Source organism: Cherax quadricarinatus, chromosome 97 (assembly GCF_038502225.1).
Source record: "Cherax quadricarinatus isolate ZL_2023a chromosome 97, ASM3850222v1, whole genome shotgun sequence".
NCBI lineage: Eukaryota > Metazoa > Arthropoda > Malacostraca > Decapoda > Parastacidae > Cherax > Cherax quadricarinatus.
Window position 1 is genome coordinate 8,597,298 of NC_091388.1, and position 14,761 is coordinate 8,612,058.

Below are 14,761 nucleotides of genomic sequence, written 5' to 3' on the forward strand. Positions count from 1 at the left end.
AGAGACGCATATCTGTCTGATATAGACCCCTTGATGTATACTGAGAGACATATACCTGTCTGTATATATATACTCTGATATATACCCCCTGAGTGTACATGGTAGTCGTGTCAGTACATTACCTTATCAACGCCGTATTGGCCGAAGAAGTCAATATCGCTGGCTAGTTTAGTGAGGAAGGAGATGATCTTGTACATCTTGGGATCCTTCTGGGGGTCGATCCAGGCCAGGAAATCGTCAGGACCAGGTGTGTCACCCCGCCTCTTAATGCTGTTGATAGCCACACCCACCAGCCTCCCGTTGGCTGACTCATCTATCGCCATCACTGATACACCGTGGCTGATCTGAAGGTACATGAATTATTATTTTTTCACAACGCTAATCCCCTCTGGGTCATATAGGGCCATGTATAGTTCGATGGTAAATGCTGAAGGCTTACCTAACTTATGAAGAGCAATAACATTGTATTCTTCCATTGTACAGCAGGGAAGAGAGCAGAGGATCGAGCCTTCAGTACTTCTTGTGCTAAATGACATACACAGGTTGAACGTTAGGTTAGGTTAGGTAAGGTTCGTCAGGAAACAGGACAAATGTTTCCTGACGCGGGTCTTAGTCAGATGATGACCCGCCTTTGGAGCTTTTGGTCATCTGACCGAGGCCTTCCGCTGGCTTACCGGTCCACCCCTTTAAAAATTATGGTCATTAATAACCAGTCTGTCTATGGTTGAACGTTGTAAACAATAATAATAATAATAATAATAGTGAAAATAATAAGTCTCGATAAATGCTTGTTCTGCAAGCCGTGTCTGTTCTTGATTCCACTAGGCTAATTTAGATGCAGGTGAAATACTGGAAGGTAAGAAAAGTGGTGAGGAAAAGTGTTCAATTATGAGGGAAACCCTAATTATCCTGGTGGAGAACTAAAACTGTGAAGTTGAGCAAGTAGGGACACGTTATTAAACATTATATTAAAGTCTTGGGTGCTGGGAAGCCATTATGTCCCGTAAAATGGCGAGAGGAAAGATATCATAGTTCTCCCTTAATTTGCGTATTTTTAGTGAACGCTCAGTGGGAGGAAAAGAGTCAATGAATTAAAGTAAATTAAGATATGACTGGTTAGTTAAGGCCTCAAGATGTTCGTCTGTAAAGAACAGAAAGGTACAGTACGAATATTAAAATGGTATAAAATACTGACCACCTCAAAACTTTAAGGGTGATGGACTGATTACATCGTCTTCAAGTATCTTCTGCTTCTATCAACTTTTCTGTACTTGACTGAAGAAGCCTACTGTGTAGGCGAAACGTTTCATAATAAAGATACCTAACTGTTGCATATGTGTCTTACCTAACAAGGTACAGTACCATAACTGGAACAATACACAAATACCCCTCGGGTTATTTGTGTAGTATTTTTGACTGTACGCGGATCATTAAGCGGCACGTAAGCTCCCCTGTCTTTTAATAACATGTTCATTTTTCCACTGTAATCTACCTTGTCCATAATTAGTATCGCATTTGCTTTGTTTCGTAAGGTGATATCCAGGATCTTACCTTAATTCATGGTATAACTTAACAAATCATTAATGACATTAGTGTTGTAGAGCGAAGCTCAGGCCTCTACAACACAGTTGTCCTCAAACATTTAACTTATACCATGAATTTAGGAAAGATCCTGGACGTTACTTTAGGAAACAAATCAAATGCGATTGTAATTATGGACAAGGTAGATTATAGTGGAAAAATGAACGTGTTATAAGAAGACCGAGGTACTTACGGGGGACTGCCTCTTAAGACTGTATTTAACTCGTACACACGCTTCTGGGACGGGACGTCCCTTGATGCTGTTAAGGGGGACTGCCTCTTAAGACTGTATTTAACTCGTACACACGCTTCTGGGACGGGACGTCCCTTGATGCTGTTAAGGGGGACTGCCTCTTAAGACTGTATTTAACTCGTACACACGCTTCTGGGACGGGACGTCTTAAGACCTTGATGCTGTTAAGGGGGACTGCCTCTTAAGACTGTATTTAACTCGTACACACGCTTCACGGGACGTCCCTTGATGCTGTTACGTCTTAAGACCTTGATGCTGTTAAGGGGGACTGCCTCTTAAGACTGCATTTAACTCGTACACACGCTTCAGGGACGGGACGTCCCTTGATGCTGCTTGAAGGACTCTTGTAAGTAATTGGAGATACCTTCCTTCTCAAATTAAATCCATCTGCCTCCTGTTCTCTCTGACTATACACAGTAATATTTTATATTCGTGGGTGTATGAAGAGTGTGTGGTAAAGGGTATCTTACCATGTGAGGCAGGACCTTGGAGAGCCAGTGGTCGACCTCCCTCGGGCTGTCGAGGTAGAGTGCCTTCCCCAGAGGCTCGTCCTTGAAGAAGTGGTTACAGAGGAGGTCGACAGCTGCATCACTGTATTCCTGAGTCAGGATCTGCAACAACAACAACATATGACTGTAATAACGTGACAGTTGCACTTCCCATTAACAGGAATGCCCTCCTTCCTTCCCTTCAAGATAAATGCCCTCCTTCCTTCCCTTCAAGATAAATGCCCTCCTTCCTTCCCTTCAAGATAAATGCCCTCCATCCTTCCCTTCAAGATAAATGCCCTCCTTCCTTCCCTTCAATATAAATGCCCTCCTTCCTTCCCTTCAAGATAAATGCCCTCCTTCCTTCCCTTCAAGATAAATGCCCTCCTTCCTTCCCTTCAAGATAAATGCCCTCCTTAATTCCCTTCAAGATAAATGCCCTCCTTCCTTCCCTTCAAGATAAATGCCCTCCTTCCTTCCCTTCAAGATAAATGCCCTCCTTCCTTCCCTTCAAGATAAATGCCCTCCTTCCTTCCCTTCAAGATAAATGCCCTCCTTCCTTCCCTTCAAGATAAATGCCCTCCTTCCTTCCCTTCAAGATAAATGCCCTCCTTCCTTCCCTTCAAGATAAATGCCCTCCTTCCTTCCCTTCAAGATAAATGCCCTCCTTCCTTCCCTTCAAGATAAATGCCCTCCTTCCTTCCCTTCAAGATAAATGCCCTCCTTCCTTCCCTTCAAGATAAATGCCCTCCTTCCTTCCCTTCAAGATAAATGCCCTCCTTCCTTCCCTTCAAGATAAATGCCCTCCTTCCTTCCCTTCAAAATAAATGCCCTCCTTCCTTCCCTTCAAGATAAATGCCCTCCTTTCTTCCCTTCAAGATAAATGCCTTCCTTCCTTCCCTTCAAGATAAATGCCCTCCTTCCTTTCCTTCAAGATAAATGCCCTCCTTCCTTCCCTTCAAGATAAATGCCCTCCTTCCTTCCCTTCAAGATAAATGCCCTCCTTCCTTCCCTTCAAGATAAATGCCCTCCTTCCTTCCCTTCAAGATAAATGCCCTCCTTCCTTCCCTTCAAGATAAATGCCCTCCTTCCTTCCCTTCAAGATAAATGCCCTCCTTCCTTCCCTTCAAAATAAATGCCCTCCTTCCTTCCCTTCAAGATAAATGCCCTCCTTCCTTCCCTTCAAGATAAATGCCCTCCTTCCTTCCCTTCAAGATAAATGCCCTTCTTCCTTCCCTTCAAGATAAATGCCCTCCATCCTTCCCTTCAAGATAAATGCCCTCCTTCCTTCCCGTCAAGATAAATGCCCTCCTTCCTTCCCTACAAGATAAATGCCCTCCTTCCTTCCCTTCAAGATAAATGCCCTCCTTCCTTCCCTTCAAGATAAATGCCCTCCTTCCTTCCCTTCAAGATAAATGCCCTCCTTCCTTCCCTTCAAGATAAATGCCCTCCTTCCTTCCCTTCAAGATAAATGCCCTCCTTCCTTCCCTTCAAGATAAATGCCCTCCTTCCTTCCCTTCAAGATAAATGCCCTCCTTCCTTCCCTTCAAGATAAATGCCCTCCTTCCTTCCCTTCAAGATAAATGCCCTCCTTCCTTCCCTTCAAGATAAATGCCCTCCTTCCTTCCCTTCAAGATAAATGCCCTCCTTCCTTCCCTTCAAGATAAATGCCCTCCTTCCTTCCCTTCAAGATAAATGCCCTCCTTCCTTCCCTTCAAGATAAATGCCCTCCTTCCTTCCCTTCAAGATAAATGCCCTCCTTCCTTCCCTTCAAGATAAATGCCCTCCTTCCTTCCCTTCAAGATAAATGCCCTCCTTCCTTCCCTTCAAGATAAATGCCCTCCTTCCTTCCCTTCAAGATAAATGCCCTCCTTCCTTCCCTTCAAGATAAATGCCCTCCTTCCTTCCCTTCAGGATAAATGCCCTCCTTCGTTCCCTTCAAAATAAATGCCCTCCTTCCTTCCCTTCAAGATAAATGCCCTCCTTCCTTCCCTTCAAGATAAGTGCCCTCCTTCCTTCCCTTCAAGATAAATGCCCTTCTTCCTTCCCTTCAAGATAAATGCCCTTCTTCCTTCCCTTCAAGATAAATGCCCTCCATCCTTCCCTTTAAGATAAATGCCCTCCTTCCTTCCCTTCAAGATAAATGCCCTCCTTCCTTCCCTTCAAGATAAATGCCCTCCTTCCTTCCCTTCAAGATAAATGCCCTCCTTCCTTCCTTTCAACATAAATGCCCTCCTTCCTTTCAAGATAAATGCCCTCCTTCCTTCCCTTCAAAATAAATACTCTCCTTCCTTCCCTTCAAGATAAATGCCCTCCTTCTTTCCCTTCAAGATAAATGCCCTCCATCCTTCCCTTCAAGATAAATGCCCTCCTTCCTTCCCTTCAAGATAAATGCCCTCCTTCCTTCCCTTCAATATAAATGCCCTCCTTCCTTCCCTTCAAGATAAATGCTCTCCTTCCTTCCCTTCAAGATAAATGCCCTCCTTCCTTCCCTTCAAAATAAATGCTCTCCTTCCTTCCCTTCAAGATAAATGCCCTCCTTCCTTCCCTTCAAGATAAATGCCCTCCATCCTTCCCTTCAAGATAAATGCCCTCCTTCCTTCCCTTCAAAATAAATGCCCTCCTTCCTTCAAGATAAATGCCCTCCATCCTTCCCTTCAAGATAAATGCCCTCCATCCTTCAAGATAAATGCCCTCCTTCCTTTACTTCAAAATAAATGCCCTCCTTCCTTTCCTTCAAGATAAATGCCCTCCTTCCTTCCCTTCAAGATAAATGCCCTCCTTCCTTCCCTTCAAGATAAATGCCCTCCTTCCTTCCCTTCAAGATAAATGCCCTCCTTCCTTCCCTTCAAGATAAATGCCCTCCTTCCTTCCCTTCAAAATAAATGCCCTCCTTCCTTCCCTTCAAGATAAATGCCCTCCTTCCTTCCCTTCAAGATAAATGCCCTCCTTCCTTCCCTTCAAGATAAATGCCCTCCTTCCTTCCCTTCAAGATAAATGCCCTTCTTCCTTCCCTTCAAAATAAATGCCCTCCCTTCCCTTCAAGATAAATGCCCTCCTTCCTTCCCTTCAAGATAAATGCCCTCCTTCCTTCCCTTCAAGATAAATGCCCTCCACCCTTCCCTTCAAGATAAATGCCCTCCATCCTTCCCTTCAAGATAAATGCCCTCCTTCCTTCCCTTCAAGATAAATGCCCTCCTTCCTTCCCTTCAAGATAAATGCCCTCCTTTTTTCCCTTCAAGATAAATGCCCTCCATCCTTCCCTTCAAGATAAATGCCCTCCTTCCTTCCCTTCAAAATAAATGCCCTCGTTTCTTCCCTTCAAGATAAATGATCTCCTTCCTTCCCTTCAAGATAAATGCTCTCCTTCCTTCCCTTCAAGATAAATGCCCTCCTTCCTTCCCTTCAAAATAAATGCTCTCCTTCCTTCCCTTCAAGATAAATGCCCTCCTTCCTTCCCTTCAAGATAAATGCCCTCCATCCTTCCCTTCAAGATAAATGCCCTCCTTCCTTCCCTTCAAAATAAATGCCCTCCTTCCTTCAAGATAAATGCCCTCCATCCTTCCCTTCAAGATAAATGCCCTCCTTCCTTCCCTTCAAAATAAATGCCCTCCTTCCTTCAAGATAAATGCCCTCCATCCTTCCCTTCAAAATAAATGCCCTCCTTCCTTCAAGATAAATGCCCTCCTTCCTTCCCTTCATGATAAATGCCCTCCATCCTTCCCTTCAAGATAAATGCCCTCCATCCTTCCCTTCAAGATAAATGCCCTCCATCCTTCCCTTCAAGATAAATGCCCTCCATCCTTCCCTTCAAGATAAATGCCCTCCATCCTTCCCTTCAAGGTAAATGCCCTCCATCCTTCCCTTCAATATAAATGCCCTCCATCCTTCCCTTCAAGATAAATGCCCTCCTTCCTTCCCTTCAAGATAAATGCCCTCCATCCTTCCCTTCAAGATAAATGCCCTCCATCCTTCAAGATAAATGCCCTCCTTCCTTCCATTCAAAATAAATGCCCTCCTTCCTTCCCTTCAAGATAAATGCCATCCATCCTTCCCTTCAAGATAAATGCCCTCCTTCCTTCCCTTCAAGATAAATGCCCTCCTTCCTTCCCTTCAAGATAAATGCCCTCTTTCCTTCCCTTCAAGATAAATGCCCTCCTTCCTTCCCTTCAAGATAAATGCCCTCCATCCTTCCCTTCAAGATAAATGCCCTCCTTCCTTCCCTTCAAAATAAATGCCCTCCTTCCTTCCCTTCATGATAAATGCCCTCCATCCTTCCCTTCAAGATAAATGCCCTCCTTCCTTCCCTTCAAGATAAATGCCCTCCTTCCTTCCCTTCAAGATAAATGCCCTCCTTCCTTCCCTTCATGATAAATGCCCTCCATCCTTCCCTTCAAGATAAATGCCCTCCATCCTTCCCTTCAAGATAAATGCCCTCCTTCCTTCCCTTCAAGATAAATGCCCTCCTTCCTTCCCTTCAAGATAAATGCCCTCCTTCCTTCCCTTCAAGATAAATGCCCTCCTTCCTTCCCTTCAAGATAAATGCCCTCCATCCTTCCCTTCAAGATAAATGCCCTCCATCCTTCCCTTCAAGATAAATGCCCTCCATCCTTCCCTTCAAGATAAATGCCCTCCATCCTTCCTTTCAATATAAATGCCCTCCATCCTTCCCTTCAAGATAAATGCCCTCCATCCTTCCCTTCAAGATAAATGCCCTCCTTCCTTCCCCTCAAGATAAATGGCCTCCATGCTTCCCTTCAAGATAAATGCCCTCCTTCCTTCCCTTCAAGATAAATGCCCTCCTTCCTTCCCTTCAAGATAAATGCCCTCCTTCCTTCCCTTCAAGATAAATGCCCTCCTTCCTTTCCTTCAAGATAAATGCCCTCCTTCCTTCCCTTCAAGATAAATGCCCTCCTTCCTTCCCTTCAAGATAAATGCCCTCCTTCCTTTCCTTCAAGATAAATGCCCTCCTTCCTTCCCTTCAAGATAAATGCCCTCCTTCCTTCCCTTCAAGATAAATGCCCTCCATCCTTCCCTTCAAGATAAATGCCCTCCTTCCTTCCCTTCAAGATAAATGCCCTCCTTCCTTTCCTTCAAGATAAATGCCCTCCTTCCTTCCCTTCAAGATAAATGCTCTCCTTCCTTCCCTTCAAAATAAATGCCCTCCTTCCTTCCCTTCAAGATAAATGCACTCCATCCTTCCCTTCAAGATAAATGGCCTCCATCCTTCCCTTCAAGATAAATGCCCTCCTTCCTTCCCTTCAAAATAAATGCCCTCCTTCCTTCCCTTCAAGATAAATGCCCTCCTTCCTTCCCTTCAAGATAAATGCCCTCCTTCCTTCCCTTCAAGATAAATGCCCTCCTTCCTTCCCTTCAAGATAAATGCCTTCCTTCCTTCCCTTCAAAATAAATGCCCTCCATCCTTCCCTTCAAGATAAATGCCCTCCATCCTTCCCTTCAAGATAAATGCCCTCCATCCTTCCCTTCAAGATAAATGCCCTCCTTCCTTCCCTTCAAAATAAATGCCCTCCTTCCTTCCCTTCAAGATAAATGCCCTCCTTCCTTCCCTTCAAGATAAATGCCCTCCTTCCTTCCCTTCAAGATAAATGCCCTCCTTCCTTCCCTTCAAGATAAATGCCCTCCTTCCTTCCCTTCAAAATAAATGCCCTCCTTCTTTCCCTTCAAGATAAATGCCCTCCTTCCTTCCCTTCAAGATAAATGCCCTCCTTCCTTCCCTCCAAGATAAATGCCCTCCTTCCTTTCCTTCAAGATAAATGCCCTCCATCCTTCCCTTCAAGATAAATGCCCTCCTTCCTTCCCTTCAAAATAAATGCCCTCCTTCCTTCCCTTCAAGATAAATGCCCTCCATCCTTCCCTTCAAGATAAATGCCCTCCATCCTTCAAGATAAATGCCCTCCTTCCTTCCCTTCAAGATAAATGCCCTCCTTCCTTCCCTTCGTGATAAATTCCCTCCATCCTTCCCTTCAAGATAAATGCCCTCCATCCTTCCCTTCAAGATAAATGCCCTCCATCCTTCCCTTCAAGATAAATGCCCTCCATCCTTCCCTTCAAGATAAATGCCCTCCATCCTTCCCTTCAAGATAAATGCCCTCCAACCTTCAAGATAAATGCCCTCCTTCCTTCCCTTCAGGATAAATGCCCTCCATCCTTCCCTTCAAGATAAATGCCCTCCATCCTTCCCTTCAAGATAAATGCCCTCCATCCTTCCCTTCAAGATAAATGCCCTCCATCCTTCCCTTCAAGGTAAACGCCCTCCATCCTTCCCTTCAAGATAAACGCCCTCCATCCTTCCCTTCAAAATAAATGCCCTCCTTCCTTCCCTTCAATATAAATGCCTTCCCTTCAAGATAAATGCCCTCCTTCCTTCCCTTCAAGATAAATGCCCTCCTTCCTTCCCTTCAAGATAAATGCCCTCCTTCCTTCCCTTCAAGATAAATGCCCTCCTTCCTTCCCTTCAAGATAAATGCCCTCCTTCCTTCCCTTCGTGATAAATTCCCTCCATCCTTCCCTTCAAGATAAATGCCCTCCATCCTTCCCTTCAAGGTAAATGCCCTCCATCCTTCCCTTCAAGATAAATGCCCTCCATCCTTCCCTTCAAGATAAATGCCCTCCTTCCTTCCCTTCAAGATAAATGCCCTCCATCCTTCCCTTCAAGATAAATGCCCTCCATCCTTCAAGATAAATGCCCCCCTTCCTTCCCTTGAGGATAAATGCCCTCCATCCTTCCCTTCAAGATAAATGCCCTCCATCCTTCCCTTCAAGATAAATGCCCTCCATCCTTCCCTTCAAGATAAATGCCATCCATCCTTCCCTTCAAGGTAAATGCCCTCCATCCTTCCCTTCAAGATAAATGCCCTCCATCCTTCCCTTCAAAATAAATGCCCTCCTTCCTTCCCTTCAAGATAAATGCCTTCCCTTCAAGATAAATGCCCTCCTTCCTTCCCTTCAAGATAAATGCCCTCCTTCCTTCCCTTCAAGATAAATGCCCTCCTTCCTTCCCTTCAAGATAAATGCCCTCCTTCCTTTCCTTCAAGATAAATGCCCTCCTTCCTTCCCCTCAAGATAAATGCCCTCCTTCCTTCCCTTCAAGATAAATGCCCTCCACCCTTCCCTTCAAGATAAATGCCCTCCATCCTTCCCTTCACGATAAATGCCCTCCTTCCTTCCCTTCAAGATAAATGCCCTCCTTCCTTCCCTTCAAGATAAATGCCCTCCTTCCTTCCCTTCAAGATAAATGCCCTCCTTCCTTTCCTTCAAGATAAATGCTCTCCTTCCTTCCCTTCAAGATAAATGCCCTCCTTCCTTCCCTTCAAGATAAATGCCCTCCATCCTTCCCTTCAAGATAAATGCCCTCCTTCCTTCCCTTCAAGATAAATGCCCTCCTTCCTTCCCTTCAAGATAAATGCCCTCCTTCCTTCCCTTCAAGATAAATGCCCTCCTTCCTTCCCTTCAAGATAAATGCTCTCCTTCCTTCCCTTCAAGATAAATGCCCTCCTTCCTTCCCTTCAAGATAAATGCCCTCCTTCCTTCCCTTCAAGATAAATGCCCTCCTTCCTTCCCTTCAAGATAAATGCCCTCCTTCCTTCCCTTCAAGATAAATGCCCTCCTTCCTTCCCTTCAAGATAAATGCTCTCCTTCCTTCCCTTCAAGATAAATGCTCTCCTTCCTTCCCTTCAAGATAAATGCCCTCCTTCCTTCCCTTCAAGATAAATGCCCTCCTTCCTTCCCTTCAAGATAAATGCCCTCCTTCCTTCCCTTCAAGATAAATGCTCTCCTTCCTTCCCTTCAAGATAAATGCCCTCCTTCCTTCCCTTCAAGATAAATGCCCTCCTTCCTTCCCTTCAAGATAAATGCCCTCCTTCCTTCCCTTCAAGATAAATGCCCTCCTTTCCCTTCAAGATAAATGCCCTCCTTCCTTCCCTTCAAGATAAATGCCCTCCTTTCCCTTCAAGATAAATGCCCTTCTTCCTTCCCTTCAAGGTAAATGTTCTCTCTTCCTCTTCTTCATGAGGAATCCCCTCCTTCCTTCCTCCATCTTTCCCGGTGAAGAGCTCTTGATCCCAGGAGATTCTCTCATTTCTTGGTGATGACAACAAGGCGTCTGTGTCACTCAGTGTAGAGCTTTACCATGACTTTATAAAAGCTCTACACTGAGAAGCGTTCTCCCTGTATTTAATTATTCAAACATGCAGATTGTTAACCCAAAATTATATTCTGTGATGCTGATCCATAAGGTTTTAGAGCTCCCTGGGTATATAATTCAACTCTGAATTTAAGATAACAGATTAGAACTAACGAGAGTGGCGAAACACCGCAGTATCTAGACTCAAATATGAATAAGCTTTTTCTCTGAAGTTTCGTTCAAGCTTTAGAAGCTCTATCCTGAGTGAAACAGTTTGGGTTAAAGCTGTAGAAGCTTTCCCGTGAGGGAAACATCGCAAGCTTTATCCTTGGCAAAATTTAGCTCCAATGTAGATGTCAACAGTGAAATAACGACCCAGTAAAATTTATCCTGCGACGAAATGTTGTTTGAAAGCCATTTTGCCGGGCTCATAAGATTTCGTTCGGATTTTGAACCCAGAAGGGTTAGCCACCCAGGATAAGCCAAGAAAGTCAGTGCGTCATCGAGGACTGTCTGTCTGATTTCCATTGTGATCCTCAAGCTTGTCCCCTCAGGATTACCTGGAGATTACCTGGAGAGAGTTCCGGGGGTCAACGCCCCCGCGGCCCGGTCTGTGACCAGGCCTCCTTAGGTCAGTGTCCCAGGATGCGACCCACACCAGTCGACTAACACCCAGGTACCCATTTTACTGATGGGGAACATAGACAACAGGTGGAAAGAAACACGTCCAATGTTTCTACTCTGGCTGGGAATCGAACCCAGGCCCTCACCGTGTGAAGCGAGAGCGTTAACCACCAGGCCACCAGATGCCACCCACACCAGTCCACTAACACCCAAGTACCTATTTCCTGCTAAATGACCAGAACAGGTGTAAGGAAACATGTCGAAATGTATCCACCCGCCGGGAATCGAACCCGGGCCCTCCGTGTGTGAAGAGAGACCTTTATCCACCGGGCCAAAGCTTCAAGACTTTTCTCTAGGAGCCACGGAACTGAAGCTTCCTTATTCCTTAGTTTAATAATATAATAATAATAATAATAATAATAATAATAATAATAATAATAATAATAATAATAATAACCTTAAATACTATGGTTTCGTCGTGTTTATGAAGAACATCAGGAGGCAGTTGTGGCTCACTGGGCAGTTCTGGTTCCTCTGGTTCCTGCAGCTGCTGTGTTTCCTGATGCTGCTGCTGCTGCGTCTCCTCCAGGCTGGAGATCTCGGCCAGGGGGTCTTCTTCCCCAGGGGCACTACCCTCGCTGCCCTCTCCCCTGCCACTCTCCTTAAGGCGAGTTCCCAGGGGCGCTGGGGAAGAAAGAGAATACTTTGTGAAGGATACATACCCAAATGTATACCAAACTTGACCTTTTGGATACCCAGATGTATACCCGAACTGCCCCTTTTGGGTACCCAAATGTATAGCCGACCTGCCTTTTGGTGTTCTCCCTCTGTTCTCGCTCGTCTAATTATTTATGGTTTCTCTGACAATAATCATTTTTATTTCTGCAAGTACGTGATACAACTTATACAGACCATAGCTGATATCAGTGACATACTGTATAGAAAAACCCCTTATTATGCAGAGCATTTCGGGCAACCTAGGTTAATTTTGTTCCCAGGATAAACCATACCCCCGGCCGGGATTGAACCCGCGGTCATAGAGTCTCAAAACTCCAGCCCGTCGCGTTAGCCACTAGACCAGCTAGCCACAATAAGATTCATCCAACTAGGTATATTTCTACACCATAGGAAGGTTAGCACAGGCACCACTGTGACCACAAATGCAAGTTTTTACAGACGAATCTCCAGCTAGCGTGGCCGTGACGAACTCTAGCTCAAGTCCCTTCACTACCGTCAACATGAATCTTATTGTGGCTAGCTGGTCTAGTGGCTAACGCGACGGGCTGGAGTTTTGAGACTCTATGACCGCGGGTTCAATCCCGGCCGGGGGTATGGTTTGTTTGCAATCGTGTCATTACGATTTCTTGAGTCTTGTTCCCAGGATGCCACCCACACCAGTCGGCTAACACCCAGGTACCTACTTACTGCTAGGTGAATAGGGTTTATTTGCTACACTAGGATCATTAAGGCTACAAATAATTTGTCTACCACCATTTAGGAAAACTTTGGTACCTAAAATAGGGATACTGTGTGTATTTTAGTGTTGATACGTTTAAGAGGCATATACAAATAACCCGCACATAAAAGAGAGAAGCTTACGACGACGTTTCGGTCCGACTTGGACCATTGACAAAGTCACACCTTTCGTTTTATGTGCGGGTTATTTGTGTATCGTTCCAGTCACGGTATTGTGCCTTTTTTTGCTATTTAAGAGACATACTTGTGACGTATTCTTCACACTGCCCTGCTCTCAGCATGGTACAACCACAGAAAATGTACATAAACTCTCAAGCTGTGGTGGAAAACGAGCCAGTTGATCGGGAACTTGTTTAGTCGTGGTTCTTTTAGTGATTTCTTCCTTCAAGTAAGAGGATGGGGAAGGGTTACCTGGATGCTGAAGAAGGGATCATCATCCAAAAATTGGAAATACCATTTTCCTTAGATGAAGTCAAGTGTGGGTAGATTGGTAAAGCACTGCGTACCTTGTCCTAAGGTTCGTAGGTTCGAGTCTCCTTCAGCCAGAGATCAGTGTTTGTGTATATTTCGCATGCTCTCGCGAATTCCTTGCATATATATATATATATATATATATATATATATATATATATATATATATATATATATATATATATATATATATATATATATAGTGTGTGTGTGTGTATTCTCCATAGGGAAGTGGAACAGAATTCTTCCTCCGTAAGTTGTGTGTCGTAAGAGGCGACTAAAATGCCGGGAGCAAGGGGCTAGTAACCCCTTTCATCTGTATACATTACTAAAGTTAAAAAGAGAAACTTTTGTTTTTCTTTTTGGGCCGCCCTGCCTCGGTGGGATACGGCCGGCATATTGAAAAAAATATATATATTGTAACATCGACGATATTTTTAAAATGTTGGTGAGGGGCACAGGTTTTTTATGGGCACACAATGAACATTTACGATATATTGGGATGTATTCATTGTTACTGTCGAGTAAGCACGTGGTGTACCACTTGCTTCATAACACATGCCTTTTGGATCATTTACAAAGTCACTCTGTGACTTTGTAAATGGTCCAGGTTAGACCGAAATGTCGTGGTAAGTTTCTCTCTCCTTTGTGTATTGTTTCAGTCACGGTATTGTGAGCTTTTGTTCTTTACAAAGACTCTCTTCCCTTAAAAGGTAAAAGGCTGCAGGACATTTTCCCTGTTTAGCATTATACGAGAGGTGTAACGCACCGGTAATGTGCTGGTTACAAAGTTCTCTCTGCCTTCGTAAAGGTGATTACTTTGGTAACTTTGATTACCAACAGTGTCACACTTCCAGAGGTTACAACGTGTGTGATCGCCTGTGTGCATCCCCAGATTTAACGCACACGTGGATGTGTACACATCCAGATATCCATGCACACGGCAGCATTTAGTAGCGGACTCAGCTCACACACTGAGGTCCGTCGTTCGATCCCCGGTACGGGTGGAAACATTGGGGGCCTGGTGGTTAACGCTCTCGCTTCACACGGTGAGGGCCTGGGTTCGATTCCCAGCCAGAGTAGAAACATTGGACGTGTTTCTTTCCACCTGTTGTCTATGTTCCCCATCAGTAAAATGGGTACCTGGGTGTTAGTCGACTGGTGTGAATCGCATCCTGGGACACTGACCTAAGGAGGCCTGGTCACAGACCGGGCCGCGGGGGCGTTGACCCCCGGAACTCACTCCAGATAAACTCCAGATAAACACCTGCTATCCCTGTACACCTAGCATTAGGTACCTAGAGTGAGTCGCATCCTGGGGACAAAATTAACCTAACTTACAAGAAATACTCTTTCTACATATTATGTCAGTGATGTCAGCTATGGTCTTTATAAGTTGTATCATGTACTTGTAGAAATAAATATTATTATTATTATTATTATTATTATTATTATTATTATTATTATTATTATTATTCACAATTAAAAATTCGGTAAAGAAAATCTATGTATTATCCTTAATTTTAAATTAATTTAAGGAAAATCAGGATCGCTTTTCATGTTGATTGTGCAAGTTAATGTGTGGGTGGGTGAGCACTCGACGTGACGGGGAACACCAGCAGTCCAGCCGGAAACCTCTGAACACAGGCTGAAGCCTGCCTTCCACGGTGATGAAGCACTTAATGGAAATTCAGCACTGTCTGCTGAGGCTGTCTGTTGGGCGCT

General features: G+C 44.5%; 2 protein-coding genes across 4 annotated transcripts in view; one reads left to right on the top strand and one right to left on the bottom strand.

Moving 5' to 3' along the window:
- aralar1 (calcium-binding mitochondrial carrier protein aralar1) overlaps nt 1-14,761 on the top strand; it is a 661,842-nt gene that overhangs the window by 80,092 nt on the left and 566,989 nt on the right. The gene's annotated exons all lie outside the window — the stretch shown is intronic.
- Nucleotides 1-14,761, bottom strand: part of LOC128704974 (arylalkylamine N-acetyltransferase 1) — a 129,669-nt gene that overhangs the window by 2,574 nt on the left and 112,334 nt on the right. The window contains exons 2-4 of the mRNA XM_070105217.1: nt 11,547-11,773; nt 2,305-2,445; nt 123-344 (exon numbers count right to left, since the gene is read on the bottom strand). Of these exons, the coding sequence (XP_069961318.1) occupies nt 123-344; nt 2,305-2,445; nt 11,547-11,773 (590 nt within the window). The remainder of the gene's footprint in view (nt 1-122; nt 345-2,304; nt 2,446-11,546; nt 11,774-14,761) is intronic.